Source organism: Trichoplusia ni, chromosome 18, assembly GCF_003590095.1.
Source record: "Trichoplusia ni isolate ovarian cell line Hi5 chromosome 18, tn1, whole genome shotgun sequence".
Taxonomy (NCBI): Eukaryota; Metazoa; Arthropoda; class Insecta; order Lepidoptera; family Noctuidae; genus Trichoplusia; species Trichoplusia ni.
Window position 1 is genome coordinate 4,574,788 of NC_039495.1, and position 18,212 is coordinate 4,592,999.

At 37.3% G+C, this 18,212-nt stretch overlaps 3 protein-coding genes across 3 annotated transcripts in view; 2 read left to right on the forward strand and 1 right to left on the reverse strand.

The window, feature by feature from the left end:
- LOC113502924 (uncharacterized protein CG3556) overlaps nucleotides 1-18,212 on the reverse strand; it is a 139,310-nt gene that overhangs the window by 73,357 nt on the left and 47,741 nt on the right. Inside the window, exon 2 of the mRNA XM_026884678.1 lies at nucleotides 14,773-14,803. The gene's annotated coding sequence lies outside the window, so the exon portion shown is untranslated. The remainder of the gene's footprint in view (nucleotides 1-14,772; nucleotides 14,804-18,212) is intronic.
- Nucleotides 16-820, forward strand: LOC113502929 (3-oxoacyl-[acyl-carrier-protein] reductase FabG-like). The gene has a single exon (XM_026884683.1). The coding sequence runs from the start codon at nucleotides 35-37 to the stop codon at nucleotides 785-787; it is 753 nt and encodes a 250-aa protein (XP_026740484.1). The 5' UTR covers nucleotides 16-34; the 3' UTR covers nucleotides 788-820.
- Nucleotides 1,248-2,453, forward strand: LOC113502932 (3-oxoacyl-[acyl-carrier-protein] reductase FabG-like). Its single transcript, XM_026884687.1, has one exon. The coding sequence runs from the start codon at nucleotides 1,535-1,537 to the stop codon at nucleotides 2,279-2,281; it is 747 nt and encodes a 248-aa protein (XP_026740488.1). The 5' UTR covers nucleotides 1,248-1,534; the 3' UTR covers nucleotides 2,282-2,453.

The window sequence follows — 18,212 nt, forward strand, 5'->3', positions numbered from 1 at the left end:
TCTGGAGTATTAGTCTCTGAAGTCACATCTCAAAATGAGTTTTGCAGGCAAAGTTGTGTTGGTGACGGGAGGCAGCTCGGGCATCGGCGCCGCTGCGGCCGTGCTGTTCGCTAAGGAGGGGGCGGCTGTGGCGGTGGTGGGTCGCAACCGAGCCAAGCTGGACAGCGTGGCGCAGCGCTGCCGAGAGCTGGGCGCGCGCACGCTCCTCATCACCGCCGACATCGCCAACGACCAGGAGGCCAGCACCATCGTGCAGAAAACCATCGATGAGTTCGGAAAACTAGATGTTCTCATCAACAATGCTGGTATATACTTAGAAGGAGATGGCTTGTTCAACGGCAAAATAATGGAGTCCTACGACAAAATTATGAACACCAACCTACGCGCGGCTGTGAATATCACCAACCTAGCTGTACCGCATCTTGTGATATCAAAAGGCAATATAATCAACATTTCCAGTACCTTAGGAAGCAAACCCAGTTCTTTGGCTCTTTCGTATTGCGTCTCCAAAGCTGGCTTAGATCAGTTTTCTAGAGTAGCAGCCCTGGAACTAGCTCCATCCGGCGTCAGAGTGAACATTGTTAGTCCAGGACCAGTTATCACTGATATTTTGGACAATGCTGGCATTACTAATAATGTGTTTGAAGATTGGAGGATGTTGACGGCTCTGAAAAGAGTAGCAGCGCCGGAGGAAATCGGTGATATGCTGGTATTCCTCGCGAGTGATAAGGCTAAGAGCATCACGGGGGCTAACTTTTTTGTTGACAATGGAGAATTACTGTTGTAACAATGTTGCTAAATTATACTATTTCGTTATTTAGTTGTGTTTGTTGATCTTACAGTATCATACTATTTGTGTTGTGTTATTATCTGTGATAAGATTGTTACCATGTCGTGTGGTGCAATGACATTATTCTTTTAGTGACACACCACACGCCGCCGACAAACTTGATTTTCAAGCACCGTAGCTGATTATTAACATCCTCTTTGCAAGGAAAACATGCTGTCGTATTTTATGCATGGCAAAGTACCAATAGATTTAGTTAAGACTAATCGGGTCCTTAAAACGAAATAGAACAGTATAATAAAATTGTAGACAGCAGAACATGTTGAACTTAAAAGGGACTACAGTCTTGAATTATTGATAAGTTTTCGTAAATCGCTTTTTTTGCAACAAAAGAAAATGAAAAACTGACAAATCAAAAAACAAAACGTTTTAATAGTTTTCAGCAATTTAAGACACATAAATAAATAAGGTAACCGATCAGATTCTAAATGTTGGCATGAAAGTTATGCTATAAACATAAATTTAGTTTCAATCAAAGCACTGAATGAATTGACACATCTTTGGGATATTTAATTTGTTAATTTTGTGATGCACTTTGAAGTCTATCTTGCACATCAAGGTTGCTAGTATTACTCGATACTAAAGCAGGTGATTTATGTTATCTGAGCTCATATAGATAAAGAGTCAACCACATAATATAAAGTGAATTGTTATTGTCAGCTATCAGTTTACAAATTACGTTTCATAATGAGTTTTGCGGACAAAGTGGTGTTGGTGACGGGAGGCAGCTCGGGCATCGGCGCCGCTGCGGCCGTGTTGTTCGCTAAGGAGGGGGCGGCTGTGGCGGTGGTGGGCCGCAACCGAGCCAAGCTGGACAGCGTGGCGCAGCGCTGCCGAGAGCTGGGTGCGCGCACGCTCGTCATCACCGCCGACATCGCCAACGACCAGGAGGCCAGCACCATCGTGCAGAAAACTATCGATGAGCTCGGAAAACTGGATGTTCTCATCAACAACGCTGGTATTGTAGATGGCGAAGGATTACTTAGTGGCAAAATAATGGAGTCTTATGACAAAATCATGAACACCAACTTACGCGCAGTGGTTCACCTAACAAGTCTAGCTGTGCCACATCTTGTGAAAACAAAAGGCAATATAATCAATATATCTAGTATACTAGCAAAAAAAGTTTGTACTTGGACTCTTTCGTACTGCGTGTCTAAAGCGGGTTTAGATCATTTTTCTAAAATAGCAGCTTTAGAACTTGCTTCGTCTGGAGTGAGAGTGAATGCTGTGAGTCCAGGTGCAGTAGTCACTGATATTTTGGATAATGCCGGGCTTCCTGATATGTGGGAAGATTGGAAACTGGAAACTGCATTGAAAAAAGTAGCAGCCCCGGAGGAAATCGGTGAAATGCTGTTATTCTTAGCTAGTGATAAGGCCAAGAGCATCACTGGTGCTAACTTCACAATTGATAATGGAGAACTGTTGTTATAATTTATACGTTTGTGTCTTGTAATATTGAATCATAAATCTACTTGTTTTTGTAGTTCTTGCCATGTTGTTGAACTTATCTTTTTTGAGAATTATCTCTATCTACCAAGCTAATCACTTTTACTATGTACGGTATTATATAATTCCTAATAAGATTTTATGGTCTATAATTATATCTTCTCGGTATCATTTCAATATATTTACGTTACAGTGAGGGCATTTTCCATACTTATTCATGTTGCGAAGCCAATAGGAGAAATAAAAATATTTCGTTAAATTAAACACCTTACGAAATTTAATCTAGGGATCAGTTTGTGTGCATAAAAGTTTAAATTATAATTTAAGTCACTGTGAATTTAAAGGGGGCGCAAGTTTAAAATTTAAATAAATTCAGTACTAAGTACTAGGTCGGCAGAGAGACGAAGAATAGATTAACTCGACCGCTGCTCGTTGGATATTAAGCGCGGCTACTTGGTAAACCTTTCGGGTGCTCTAGAAATTTATTCTGTGACAATGCTAATGAGCAGTTAAAAAAAACTCTTTTGATATTATGCCCTCCTGGTACCTGGACCTGATTTACAACGCGGTTTTGTAATACAAGCTTTTCTTACTTTACTTACATAGTTTAGTAGTAAGTTGAAGAATTTGTTTTTATTTAACAAACCTCATTAAATACCAACTTTTAAATAACGTTTAGTTAAAAACGTAATGTTGCTACATATTATATACACCACTTCACTTACGTAATACTCGATCCGTAACATGAGCTCGACGATTCTATTACTCAACAGTACGCGTCAAAGTAAGCATGAAAGTAAAATTAACACTGAAATGCGAGCACTCACAGAAATGTGTAGTCATGCTCTGAAGAGTTAAGGGGGTGAGAGGGTTAAGAGATTCGTGCAAAAATGAAAAATGGAATGTTTAGAATTACGAAAAAGTTTAACAATGCTAAACTAGGACGAAAGCGAGTGAACGAAGCTATTCTTTTTGGGACAGTGAGGTTTATTTTTAAAACTGACTGTTTTTTATTGTTTTTAAAACTCCACTAACGTAGGTAATTTAGAAGACATTAGTTGTTTCTTTTGTGTGTGTACGTTAAACGTACTTTGTATACTTTGGTTAAATTAGTATATTCACAAATTAAAACAATTACCCTAGATCCACAATATGTTTTATCTAAATAAAAATATTTATTTATCAAAGATAAATTTATTATAGTAGTAACTTATTTGCAATATTAAATGAGGCAAAATTAATAATGCAGAACACCACTATTTCAGAGGAACAATTAAATACAGAGAGATTGGGAATAGTTCGAGTGTCCAGCAATTTTCTCTTCTAATTACAGTAACTACTCAAAGATGGTACTAGGAATACAGGAATGGAAGGAAGTCATTAGTGTCTTAGTCTTCCCATCGTGTAGTAACACTGGAAACATTTATTTGTTCCTTTTTTATTTTACAAATAAATTGAAATAGTTTGGTTGGGTATTATACTTTTTTCTGTAATTTAATACGGTTTTTAATTTATCATGTTAGAAACGTAAATACTAATTACATATTACTAAACTCTTTACGTAATATTATTTAACTGCTTATCTCTTATTACTATTAACTTGATAGAATTATATCTACGTTGCTTTTTTAACTATAATTTTTCTTGTAACCGTTATAAAACACACGACATTTATTCAATCAGTTGACATTGGGTCGTATTTTAATAATCACCCTCAGCAACACCTCAATACTACATAAGTAAGGTTCAGCTACCAGGTAATCAGACAGTGTAAGAGTATAGTAAAAAACAGTAGGAGAACATAATACTTGGTAATTGATTTCACCAGCAAGACTTGCTTTGTTAACTTACGGCCGCTTTCTATATTCGATCTCAATCCCTAATTTACGGATCGAGATTGACATTTGAATCCATTTTCAACTTTTAGTGTTTCTATAACCGATCCATGGATCGTTTTCTCGATCTTTTTCTTCAATCTATCTTTGGGAGGGCGGATCGAGATTTTAGATTGGTATTTATATGAAAGTGACAGTTATGCGTTTTCTATAACCGATCTCTGGTTTTGACAAATCGATTTTCGACGTTTTTGATCTATAATCGCGATCCCCAAATTTTTACGGATTGTACTGAGAAATCTGTGAAAATGGAAATATTTTCAAGTGATAGTGATAGCGATCTTGAAGTATTAGCTCAGCTATCGGACTGGGATAGTAGTGACAGCGAAGACGAACAAAATCTGTCCTCAAAATTTGTAATTGTGATTGTGATGTATCGAGTGGCTGTTTTTTTTTCTGTACTTTACTTGTAAACGGGGGTCAAGGATTTAAGCTGAAGACCAGCGCTCAGTAATTCTTTTGGATTGCTAAGCATAAGCTGACGCTTAAACTTTTTTTCTTTCGGTTTTATAGTTTTTGTGTACTAAGTACACTTTTACCAATATCTGTAATACTGGAATCAATAGATAACGATTATAATATTCTCGTTTTGATTTATTTATTTAAAACCATGAAGTATCATTACAGGGTTTACCCTAATGCGACAACTTAGAACTTAAACTAAACAAAAATTGCAACACATTACATTATTAAAAACACATAAACACGTCAGTCTGATTTTGAAGAAGTTGGTGGTGTGGAGAGCTCTTTTAAGAGGTGCTTTGGCGAGCAAATTTGTTCTCGCTGTAGGTGCGGGCTTCGCCGCCGCCACACGAAGCGGTCCGGTACACACGCTCAAGCGCTGCAATACTTCCGGGTGATTCTCCACTCCACGAAGCACCTTCACCAAGAAGACGACCAGTGCAAACTCCCGTCTCATATACAGTTGATCATTGCCAACCATGCTCAGAACAAACAGAGTGGGATCCATGAGTAGGTAGAACGGATACACCCCATACAGTTTCTTGTACAGATGGCGCGTGAACTTATTCTGAACGCGTTCGAATATTACCGCTGTATTCTATTCTATAACTGAGACAACGGAAAAACAAACAACAAATAAACTTGCGATTTTAAAATATATTATGTTACTGTCAAACTGACTGACAACTTTTGGATTGACTGACGTTCCGTTGCTGGTCAATAAACGTTTATTGTCGTTTATGCTTTTTCTAATCTTGAGGTAGAATTACAGAATTTTACCGCTACGACTTCCCAATCATTTATTTTTGTATTTTGTGCACTTTCTAGTGATTATACATAAAATAGATAAGCTTTAAGAAAAAAGTCACCATTTTACTCATTAATAATCGCTGAAGTACTTTTTCTGCACATGCGTAAAACAAAACGTTTAGCAGGGCGATCTATCCGTTTTTTTTCGATGGATTTCGAGACGAGATCGATTAATGAAATGCAGATTCAAGCTCAATCGAGGGATTGAGTAAAATCTGGATTGATCGGAATCTTAGATTCGGGATCGAATATAGAAAGCGGCCGTTAAACACAGAATCGGGTCTCGTAGCTAAACGTTTCGTAGCAAGGCTGACGTAGCACATTCAACAAATTTGTAGCGTCATTGCTTGAACTAAAATATTGACTGTATTTTGATCGCAACATACGAATGCAAAGGACAAAAGCATTTGAAACGTAAATAAATGTGTTGAAATGGTTAAATGGAATAATATTCGGATTTTGGTATTTTTATAGTTATATTTTATTCACACATGCTTTCTTACAACTATTTACAACTGCTATCATGTTTTCAATCTTAGAAGACCACACTTAACTATAGACTGTAAACACTAGACTAAAACTCACTAAAACTACAAGATAAAATTTACCCAATTACAACAAAATGTAAAAAAAAACTGGATTATAGTGTAACAAAAGTTTATAGGCACGTTTTAATTACATCACTTAGTTCTTCGCTAATACAGAAACCAAAAAACAATAACAAAATAAGTGTCAGCCATCAAATTTATGATCCCATCAAGTTGCTTAACCTCAACCTTTACGTTAATTGATTTTAGTTATATCAGAAAAGTTTTAACCTGCCTATCACGGTTCTTAAAATACGGTCTGAGGACAGCGTCCAACTGTAAGGATAGTAAAATTAAAAAATAGCTGTATTAGAGCCTCTTTTTGCTTAGTACTTTGTTTACTACACACAAATGGATATGTATAATGGTATTGATTACAAAAAAAACGTATTGTAACAACAAATAAATACATCTATATAGCAGTACAGAAGGTCCCAGTCGTTAACTAAGGACCTAAGTACGTAACCCAGTTCGTAACTTTCAGATTCCTTCGGAGACCCTGCTGTACTTTATATGTTCACGACCCTACGTAATTCGGATGCCAGACACATTTGCCAGTCGACAGTAAAATAAAGAAATTAGTTACAGAACTATTTTGAAACTAGTTGTCTGGAAAAAGCTGTGTTCATTTTCAAGTAGGAGATAATGGCTGATTTTTTTTGGGACTGGTTTAATTATAATGCAAATTTTTAACTATAATCCGGAATTACATGGAATCGACAACCACTGGTAATTTTTTATGATCATTTACCCTTATCAAACCTACATCATCATTGGCCTAGCCTTTTCCCAACTATGTTGTGGTCGGCTTCCAGTCCAACCGGTTTCAGCTAAGTACCAGTGTTTTACAAGGAGCGACTGCCTATCTGACCTCCTCAACCCAGTTACCTGGGCAACACGATACCCCTTGGTTAGACTGGCTGTCAGACTTTTTCAAGCTTCTGACTACCTGTAACGATTGTCAAAGATGTAGGAATAACAGCCGGGATCCACAATTTAACGTGCCTTCCGAAACACGGAGGAACTCGTTATGACAAAGATGGTCACCCATCTACGGACCAACCGCGTCAAGCATAGCTTAACCTGTGAACAAATCACTTATGTGGTTATAGCTTAGCCACGAGCTCCTCCTATCAGTACTCCTATCAAATCTACGTCTTAAGTTAAAAGACGTAATTTTAGGGATTGTACATGGCTCCGGTGTCTATCTGTCTTTCTGTAAGTCCGTCAACAGGAACCGTCATAGTTAGACAGCTGATATTTTCATAGACAAAGAAATTCTGTTGCCGATTTAACAACAAAAATTACCGAAAATGAAGATCAAGGTTGAGAAGAATGTATTCTTGGTATTTAGAATGTATTATAAATGTGGTTTATTTGTCCTACACCCGACTATTTCATCTATAACCTATTTCTTAGTAACCCTCAATCTTGCAAGTTCGACTCGCACATAGCCGCTGTAATAAATAGTGTTAACATTCAATGCACCTCATTGTTCAATTAAAAGTAAAAAATCCATTTTATTGAAATGTGGTAGGTATTGATCAGTTTATGTAACTTTACTCGTCAAAAATAAAATTATTTTTTTACCTCGAACAACGAGCCAGACAGCGCTTAATAATTCAAACTTAATACATACCTAGTCTAGCTTACTTTTTTCCCCGACTCGGCCCGTATATGTCCTGCATGCAACAACAGGACAGACTGACAGGTATGACAATTGAGAGCAGGACAATAGCCTGAAACGCGCCCGGCATTTTACGCGACTCAACATTTTATGCTCGACTGCATAGATTACGAATGTGAATCTTATTACTATGAGATAAGAGTCATTTCAGTAGAGCAGGTGTTGCTGAACGAGGTGCGAAGGAATTATGAGCTTTATTGCTATGGTTGTACAGTGGATTATTAAATACTAGGTCATGATGCGTGCTTTTGGGCTTGACGTGAAGCTTTGATTCTGTTCGCGAATTTTGAATGAGTCACTCTCAACTTTTTAACGTTTGAGATTGAAAAAAAAAGAGTTTCGAATTATAAGGTTAATTACAAAGGTGAACAGTCTATTTCTTTTTAATATTGTGTTATAAATGTAATATTTCAAAATAAACATCTATTATTTGTAACGGTTTTCTCAATTGGTATAGATAAAACCTTACTCTAAGGTGACTATGAAGTCCTGGTACAATGAAACAATTTTATATGAATGGTAAAAGGATTTTTTTCTCAAGAAATGGATTTTCTTTTAAAACTGTGTCAAATCTAATCCTGCTGGTACTGATCTATTAAAAGAAATCTTAATACCTAAACGACACTCCGGAAACCTGCCCATTAATTCTAAGCTTGCAATGTCTATATGATTATATATGCTCTCTTAATATTCAAATCAGACCTCTTGACTATATTACAAGCTGGGATTGACCTTTCGTTCACATACGTAATCCTCTTATTATGTAATGTCTATTTCTGTACTATTGTTGGGTTCACTTACATTTTTCTAAGTCGGAAGCTCGTTATAGGCACATGAATAAACATTTATGCTTCATAGTTCATACATTTTTTTTCTGACTAATCGGGTTTCTGTAAAACGGGTGGTGGGGTTTCATGGAAAGATAATGTTTTTTAAAGGACTTTATTGCGAGTGTAACTCTAACTTAGAAATTTTTCTCCTTTAATTTTATATTGTTTTAAACATACATCTTTAAGTGGTTTTACTGGATAATTCTTACGAAAAGAGTTAATTGATCTTAAGGCACAAATAGATTTAAACTTAGAACAGAAAATAGGACAGTATTTTGTCAGTATTTCTCATACTCGTTTTTAGTTTTCGGTAAATGTTACTCCAAATTGAAAAGCTTAAGGGGATCTCATGTGTGATTCCTACGAGCGACTGTAATAGGGTCGTATACAAGTTCCAGATAGTTAAGGCAAAAGTCGTGTCCAATATAGTTAAGGAAAATGCTTTTCTAATAACTTTAGTGATAGTTAAGTTAGAAGTTATGGCAGCTCACTCTACGTAGGTTGGCAGCTTACAAACAACTCCACTCACAAGTTCACACGACCCACTAAAATGTTAATCAACTTACAAATTCTAAATAGCTAGCAAAGAGGTCGAATGTCATTTCCATAACTTATCGAAATAATCACACATTTAGCCGAAAATTTGAAATATATTTCGCATTCTTTACAGCCCCATAAAAACAAAAGTTTAAAAATAAAACTTTGCCAGTAAAAAAGTGGCTGATGTAATTTTAAATGGCGAAGGACCGTCGCCGCCATTCGTAACCATAAAATATTCCTCCTAGTGTAAAATACATACATAAATCTTCATGAACCGCCTTCTTGAAAGTGCATTTACCACGTACCTACGTAGGTAATTTCGACGCGTTGCTGGCAACATTTATCATCATTGCAGTGGCAACACCAAGAAAGATGTATCATGTTCGGGAACTATGTGTGCTTCGGTCGCATTATATTTTTTATTTACGTATATGCATGTGGGAGCGTCAGGAACATTTTCCGAACAGTCTAGGTTGGCCTCCATCTTGGGCGTATGAGCGACGGGATGTTCGAAATAAAAGCGTCAATGTTATCTTGTAGATTGTATAATGTGAACTTATAACATTATGGAGTAGAATACAATAGGACAGTTGAGATGGAATATTATTTGGAGCCAATAGGTTAGTACGTGCTCGCTATTTTTATGACAACTGTCTTGACAAGCAAAACGAACGTCGTCGCACCTAGCGCCACCTACTACTCTATTCGGGGTAACCCGCTCCCTTTTATAATTTACCACTTACTCATTATAATAATAATTATGGACTATCTTAATACACATTTCCACAATCAATTAAAATCGTCTAAATAAACAAAGTATTCTCAATTAATCCGCGCGCCGTCACGGCCGTCCTGCGTCGTCACACGTCCTCGTGTGTCTCATGTGCATCGTTGTTGTCTGCAAACATTAGATAAAATGATACACTACACTCTCGTCTTGGCCTTCCTGACCAATTGGGTGACTGCTGATCACTTATCATTTCTCATAAGACACATTTTCCACAAATCTATCTTAAAAATTATAAAATCCATCTCCGAACTATACTCCAACTACAGCTATAGCTATAGATTAGCAAATATTAAACACACCGGCTCACCAATGCCACATAGGCCCTTGAATGCCAACCAGGTTCGCCACCCAGGCTAGTTTGTGCCACACAGAATAGTTGTCGCCACACAGGCTAATCGTCGCCACACAGGCTAATCGTTGCCACACAGGCTGGCCACACAGGCTGGCCACACAGGCTGGCCACACAGGCTGGCCACACAGGCTGGCCACACAGGCTACTTGCCACACAGGCTTGCCACACAGGCTACTTGCCACACAGGCTCGCCACACAGGCTACTTGCCACACAGGCTTGCCACACAGGCTATTTGCCACACAGGCTATTTGCCACACAGGCTATTTGCCACACAGGCCATTTGCCACACAGGCTATTTGCCACACAGGCCAACACACAGTCCAATCGGTGCCACACAGTCCAACTGATAAATTGAATCAACTGCTAAGTAGTGATCTCCTCTAACCACACAAGTAGGACTCACTTACCCGCGCCGTCATCGGCACATTCTACTCATGAAGTATCCCAGGGACAAATTATCAAAAGTACAAGAAACCAAGAACAAAAATTCACTCAGTTAAGTTCCAAACTCAGGCTCCACACTTACGTGGATTGGGTCTTATTTGACCAACGGAAACCTCGTAGCTCAAAATTCAACATTTGTTTTCAGCCAAGAATATTTCTTTATGTTTACTTATGAAAAATATGAAATCCTAATTTTTAGGACAAAGTCATTTAAGTCCGCACGGCCACGGCCGCGTTGACTCAACCCAAAATATCGCTACGTATTGCACAGTATTGTATTACGTTAGCCTGGAAACTTGTCAGCTAAAGTCTGCTTTATTAAAGATCATTATGCATCAAAGAACAACACAGCAGTACTCACCACTCGGTCATTCGTTATCATGATTATAATAGTTGACTTTATCTTAACATCTGTATCTTCTTTACCAGTAACCTTTCATTAAGTCAGAGCTACTAAGTAACTCTACAATCTTACAGTTGCCACCAGCAACTCACTACTGGAACTAATCACGAATCTCAAAGCAGGAATCTGAGTCATACAAAGTCCGCACGCATTCCATGTGAATACTGAGTCCACCCGACTCCATGGTCTCTCCAAGACCCAATCTCAGCCAGAGTCACCATAGTCTCTTCAGTCGCCACCTCTGCCATAGTTAACACGGTCTCTGCTTCGATCCCGACCATTGACCTAAAATTCTATACTATCACCATTCTCGACCTCGTTCTTTATTTGGAACGGTACTTAGTTTTCGGACTAAAGATATAGGCACTTTGGATAAAATCTTTACTAGTGGTAACAACAGTGTTAACAGCCTTATACTCAGAACGCATAACTGCCAATGACATGTGCAATAACACCTATTATCATTCAAACAATAAGAAACTTATTATAACATATCAGTGCTTAACTTTGATTAACCCTGGGAAATGTTCATCATCACACTTATAACTTTAATCCAATCATAAGCATCAAACCAAAATGACCTCCCTCCGGGCATGATCATGCAACCTCCTTAGGTAACGATCACAACGGGTAACCTCTATCCAGTCACTACCACACGTAACTTCCATCCGGTTACAAACACAACACCCACTACTAGAGAACCTCACTTTCTCAAACCTTGATCAAAATAACATTAAACTTGGTTCTTTCAATTTGACACTTTATTTGTCCTATACATAGCCCCTTTTGTAAATCAATAACTTTAAAATCTTAAATAACCAACTTCTTAACGAAACTGCCATCAACTCATACTGATAAATATGCCGCTCCTTATCAAAAATAAATTGTAATCGACCCACCGTTGTGTTAGTGATCCTAAGGAAAGCTTGACCATAAGCACCCAGTTCAAATTAACTCGATACTCGCTGGAGCTCACACAGCGCAACACGATCAGATCACTCTCCGCACTTCGCACCAGTTTCCCTCGATGACTTTAAGGTACAGACATAGCGGTCGACATAGGTCGCTCCTCCTCCGCAAATAACTGTCTCTTTGAATCGACATTATAAGACGACAAGCTGTAATAAGAGCAATAATTAGTTGTCAATATTGGCACCATACAAAAATCAAACTCAAGACATTTTGCTTAAACTTCCGATACCTCGCCTAATGGCTACAATCGTTATACTTACTCACTTCTTTTTTTCAAACACAAGACATACAACTGACTTGACCACATACAATTGACTCGAAGTGATGATGCTACATTCCATTTAGCAAAGACAAATTCACTTACGTGCGTTGCTTTTCTTTATTAACTTAGTACAATAACCATCAAACCTTTAAACGTCTTGCCGAATTTCAATTTAGTACGCATTGTAAGACAGCAACGTAGTATATAGTTGGCCAATTTTCATTTTCAAATCTAGATTTCAAACCAAATCAATCCGCTTTCTTCCAAATGCTTGATCTGTCAACCTGCTTTTTCTCGTACAAACTGCTTTATCGTCGATACCGATTTCAGAACAACCTCACTTCTGTCTTCTAGAAGCTTATACAGGAACTTGATTGTTTTCTTTATACGGTTGCGGCACTCATTCGATACGTAATCCTGCTTGCCACAACTATAGGCCTTTGGAACGTCTTCTACTCGTGACTTCATTGCCACTATCGGCGAAATGGTATACTCATACATAGTAGGCTTTGTTTTCTAAAAGTAAGCGCGACGAGTTCTTGTTGCAGTCTACTGCGACTTTTAATATCTGTGGTAAATGCAATTCTGTACAATCGTGGTTCTATCATCGCTGCGTGCGCCAATGTAAAAGCAATAGCAGTCTGCTCCACTGACAAGAACTTCATCCGTGCGGTTCAGGTGCTCATAACTCATATCAATCATCGACTTCTATTGAGTAATCGCCATAAATTTGCAGCTGGGGTTTTTCAATTGATCAAATGTTGCCAAAACACGTCTTCAATTCAGGCATGCTATTCCAGGAAACGGTCTATATTATCTTCACCAAATGTATTTCGTAGTTGCATTGCAAAAAGATATTTCCAACAATCGCAATAATTTTCTGAGGACATATTTTCATGCTGACCTGTATTTATCTTTTACGATGCGTCGCTGGTAATCCCACTTCTGATGTGGGAGCGTCAGGAACATTTTCCGAACAGTCTAGGTTGGCCTCCATCTTGGGCGTATGAGCGACGGGATGTTCGAAATAAAAGCGTCAATGTTATCTTGTAGATTGTATAATGTGAACTTATAACATTATGGAGTAGAATACAATAGGACAGTTGAGATGGAATATTATTTGGAGCCAATAGGTTAGTACGTGCTCGCTATTTTTATGACAACTGTCTTGACAAGCAAAACGAACGTCGTCGCACCTAGCGCCACCTACTACTCTATTCGGGGTAACCCGCTCCCTTTTATAATTTACCACTTACTCATTATAATAATAATTATGGACTATCTTAATACACATTTCCACAATCAATTAAAATCGTCTAAATAAACAAAGTATTCTCAATTAATCCGCGCGCCGTCATGCATATTATTAGTGGAGGTTTATCAGAAAATGATGTATGGGGGAAGCTTTGAAAGAAGAATTAATTTTATACAATTTCAAAAGCTCTTCCTAGGAGACGAATTTATTTTAGAACAAGGAAGTTATTTTTTATTTAATTGTTTGTGTAATTCTAGGCTTAGAAATAAGTAGTAATAGTTATGGAATAAAGTTTCTGTTAACAATAGTTTCATATGAAGTTGATTTTTGCAAACGAATCGATCACACTTTCACACAGCAAAATATTATAGATTTTTTTTCATGATCAAATAAATTTGTACAAATGTTTAGTTGGGTGTGGAATCAAAAGATTTAACACACAGCAAACATTGAATGAACACACAGGCTACGGATAAAACCTTCTTAGTATTAACCTGAAAAAAAGTCTTAACATAAAAAAAGCGCTACACCCGTTCTGAGTTATAAATGGTGTAGTTAACCCGACTTTGTTTTATGTGAGTAAATAAATATTTTATACGCACACACACACAATAAACAGAAACAACAGTACAGAATACAAAGGTGCCGCTTAGTTTAGGTTTCAGCATAATTTTCTGCTCGTAGTTCATACATTGTTTCTAACAAACCATGAATATTAGGAGCTCGTCTAATTACCTAAAATACAGTCGAGTACAAAACTAGGCAATTTGTCGGTGAGATTAAACCACAACATTCCTTGCAAGTGGTTATACTAGTCTATTAACCTTTGCATTCTATGTTACCCTGGTACCAACGTCGAATGTTTTTTTTTTATATAAAAAATACTGGCTACATGTCTAATAATTCTGCTTATGTGTTGTTGCATTTTGCTATCGACAAATTGTAAAAACATTGTCTTGAAAACTCCAATATTTTAATTTAAAATTTACGCTACAACAATAGAATTTTAATCTTACCTTAAAAGGCGTCCTCGTAATATATTCTTTCCCATAATTACACTTCCGAAATTAATAACCTGGGATATTTTGTACCCGGCCTTTTGTGCGTGAACTTTGTGGCCGGGGAGTGTAAGATAAAGTATAATAACAGGGGCCTATACGACCCAGGTAAGAGGGAAATTACTTACCAAAACGGTGCCTCCTTGACGGGTTAATATTCTGAAAAAAAAAAGTTCAGTTTAAGAGCGTGGTAAATAACGGTTCTTATTTTTCACAGTATTATTTTTATGTTTGCTTATATTAAGGACCTTTAAAGGTTTCGGCGATATTACTTTTTGAGCAACTTAGTACTTGACTATATTAGAAAAATTGCGGCTTAGATACGCGATATTTTATTGTGGGTGCTATGCGGTTATTGAGCTTTCGTTTCTACTGCGAATTTAAAAGAACTTAGTATAATAACGGGAGGTAAAGAAAAGAAGAAAAAATAACCACAAAATGACATCCGATGATACCAGCAGCGAACTTTATCTGAGCAACAGACCAACATTACAATTAATCCGACACTCATCCGTGGATTAATGTGACACGAGCCTTAAATCCCACTGCGCCGTTCGTAAATTAACCCTCAAATTGTACAATACATTTCGCTAGCCAGTATTAATACAATTTCAACACGTTTTCAATTTTCAACCTCTGATGTGAAATATTACATCGAACTCCTCATTTGTTCTAGTGTCCTGGTACGTGGTGGTTTTAATTGAAGAGATCTAGAACGTTTTTTTACATCAACGTGGATTTAATTTTTATTAGTAGACAGGAACGTGTTAGATTTAAAATTTCCCAATTGTAGATTCAATATGTGATTTTATCTTTTTATGGTATTTCTTAATTATTTAATTTCTCAAGTGCCTCTTTAAGCCTTTTGGGCACACTCCCAGCCGGCAGCGATGCCGATGAATTTTTTGATGCCTTGTTTTAATTATTGTTTTTGTTTTTTAGTGTATTACTTATTTTAAGTGCATGTAAATTGTAAATATCATTAATATGTATATGTAAATTAAATATTGCCTATATTTTAACTTGATAATTTATAACGTTTCTAAATCGTTTGAATTAAGATTTTATTATTAGCTCAAAATTTTAAAAAATGGAAAAACTATATATCTGAGTTGAATGTAAACAAATATCAAAATCCAAGAAAATGGAAAATTTATACATAAGTACTGAAAAGTTCAACCGATTCTTACAAAGATAAATTATGACTGGACTGAACAAAAGCGTTTCGCTGTAGCATCCAACAAATCGTGTTAAGTCTTAAAGAAAAATATGAGTACACCTGTAATGAGTCGGAAGAATTTTCTAGAAAAGTTACAGCTCTAACGTTCTAGAAATATGAATTATGCTGGAGCATGCCCCCAGCCAAGTTTGGCTAGTTAAGCACACACGTGGCATACCGAGACATACTGCCGTTAAAAGTGACGAGCAAATTAAACAATTTTAAAAAGAATAAAAACGCAGCCGTATTACTCAGGCTACGATATCTATCCGTCACCAGACTGTATCTTATGGACCGTAATAAATATTATTTATTTCTTGCTGAAATTTCATATATTTTTGTTGCGGCTAAGATCACAAATCCATTTGAAAATCCTCTAATTAATTTGTCACCCAACCTATTTGTATGGACCCCCGTGTCGTCTGTGACCAACTGGCACTTGACCGTTGCTGATTGCAATATGGTTACTGGTTTAATGACGGGTTTAATAATCAATTTAGCCCTTAACAAAATCTATTAACGTTTGTTTGATTTTGAGGCAAATTTTGCTAGTAGTAACATAACAGTAGCTGTTTATTGAAGTATTTTATAGCAAATCTCGTTGTACATTCTCAACGTCAGTGTGTGTGGTCTGCTCTCAATTAATGACGTCACACGCGCGCGCCGCAATAAATATTGATAACATACCCCGTTCGGACAACATGCCCCGGACAGTCTCGTGAAGAAATCCGCGACTTTACGCGCTCCTAGTACTTTTTAAGACTACTACGTTAGGTTGGTAAATGGTTGGTTTTAAAAACGTTTACTTTTGTAAAGAAAGTTTTAATGAAAAAAAAAACCAGATTCTTCTTCCTATCCTTCCCGATAAAAATATTTCTCTGATACATCCAGGCAATGATTTAAAAGATTCCGTTGTGCGTGAATTAAAAAACCTGCAAATGGAGTTCGAAACACAGCTAATAAGCAAAATTAATACACTGCTTATTGAACAATTTTTGGCGTTCAAAACTGAATTCATGGATAGGGTTAATTTGATAACGAACAAGGTTTTACAATTAGAAAAACACTACATATCGAGCATTAATAAGGCTTGCGAACCGGCGCCAATATCCAAAACCTTGATAACTAGCGGTACTCAAACCAGTCCAACCTTTGAAAATATACCCACTTCACAAAATAAGCCTCCGAAGCGGAAATCTCAACCTCAACCAAACATCGAACATCTCGGTACTGATAAGGATCAGTCTGCGTATACTGTCCCCAGCACAAATAACGTCTCATCTGTGGCTCCTGTTCTCAGTGCTCAAAAGATGATGCAGGCAGAATCTTCCGAATCTTCCATCTCTTTAAGTAATAGCCAGGACTGTGAGCGGATTGATAAAGACAACTGGCAAGAAGTATCACGCAAACGGGCACGACCCTCACTTCCCGGGTTGCTCCGAGGTACCGCTGCGCCTGGTTCTACGATGTTGCATGCTGCTGAAAGGCGAAGATACCTGCACCTATACTACGTACTAGAAGGCACCACAGTAGAGCAAGTACGCGAACATCTTAACTCAATATGTGGGAACGACAAATGCACGGTTGAAAAACTGAAATCACGTGGGCATTATGCGTCGTTCAAACTCGGAGTTCCATTGAAGCAGGCCGAAAATATAATGTCATCTGAAAACTGGGCTGAAGACATCTGCATTAAACCCTGGCGGCAGAACTTTCGCGCCAAAGACAATAACGATCAAGCGTCAACCGCGATTCCATGAAATGCAAATATGCTACCAAAATGTTCGTGGCCTAAGAACAAAAACTAATATGTTTCTTAATAATGTTATGGAAAGTGAATATGATATTATAGCATTAACTGAGACCTTCCTTACGAGTTCAGTGTCTAATGGTGAACTTTTTCCTCCGGGTTTTCATGTGGTTCGTAAAGACAGACCAGGTGATTGTGGATGGGGAGGAGTTCTACTCGCGATTCGTGATCGTTATAATGTTAAAATAGTTACGGATATTGTTAGTATGACTGATGACAAAGAATTAATATTTGCAATTGTGACATTTAAAAATATAAAATTTTTATGTTGTGTCGTATATCTGCCACCAAATTATAAGGATGAGCAATATTTGAATGTTTTGACATGTATAGAAAATGTGATTTGTACTTATCCCGACCTGAATGTTCTAATCCTAGGTGACTTTAATTTAAACTCTTGCAGTACCAATATAAAGACTACTTTTGACTTTTTTTGTGAATTCTGCTCGCTTAAGCAATATAACACAGTCTTGAATTATCGCGGTGGTATGCTAGATCTGGTGCTGGGCAATTTTGAACCTAAACAGATAGTGGTATCT

What these genes read in the sequence shown, in the direction of transcription:
- LOC113502929 (XM_026884683.1), top strand. Translation starts at nt 35, where the DNA reads ATGAGTTTTGCAGGCAAAGTTGTGTTGGTGACGGGAGGCAGCTCGGGC.
- LOC113502932 (XM_026884687.1), top strand. Translation starts at nt 1,535, where the DNA reads ATGAGTTTTGCGGACAAAGTGGTGTTGGTGACGGGAGGCAGCTCGGGC.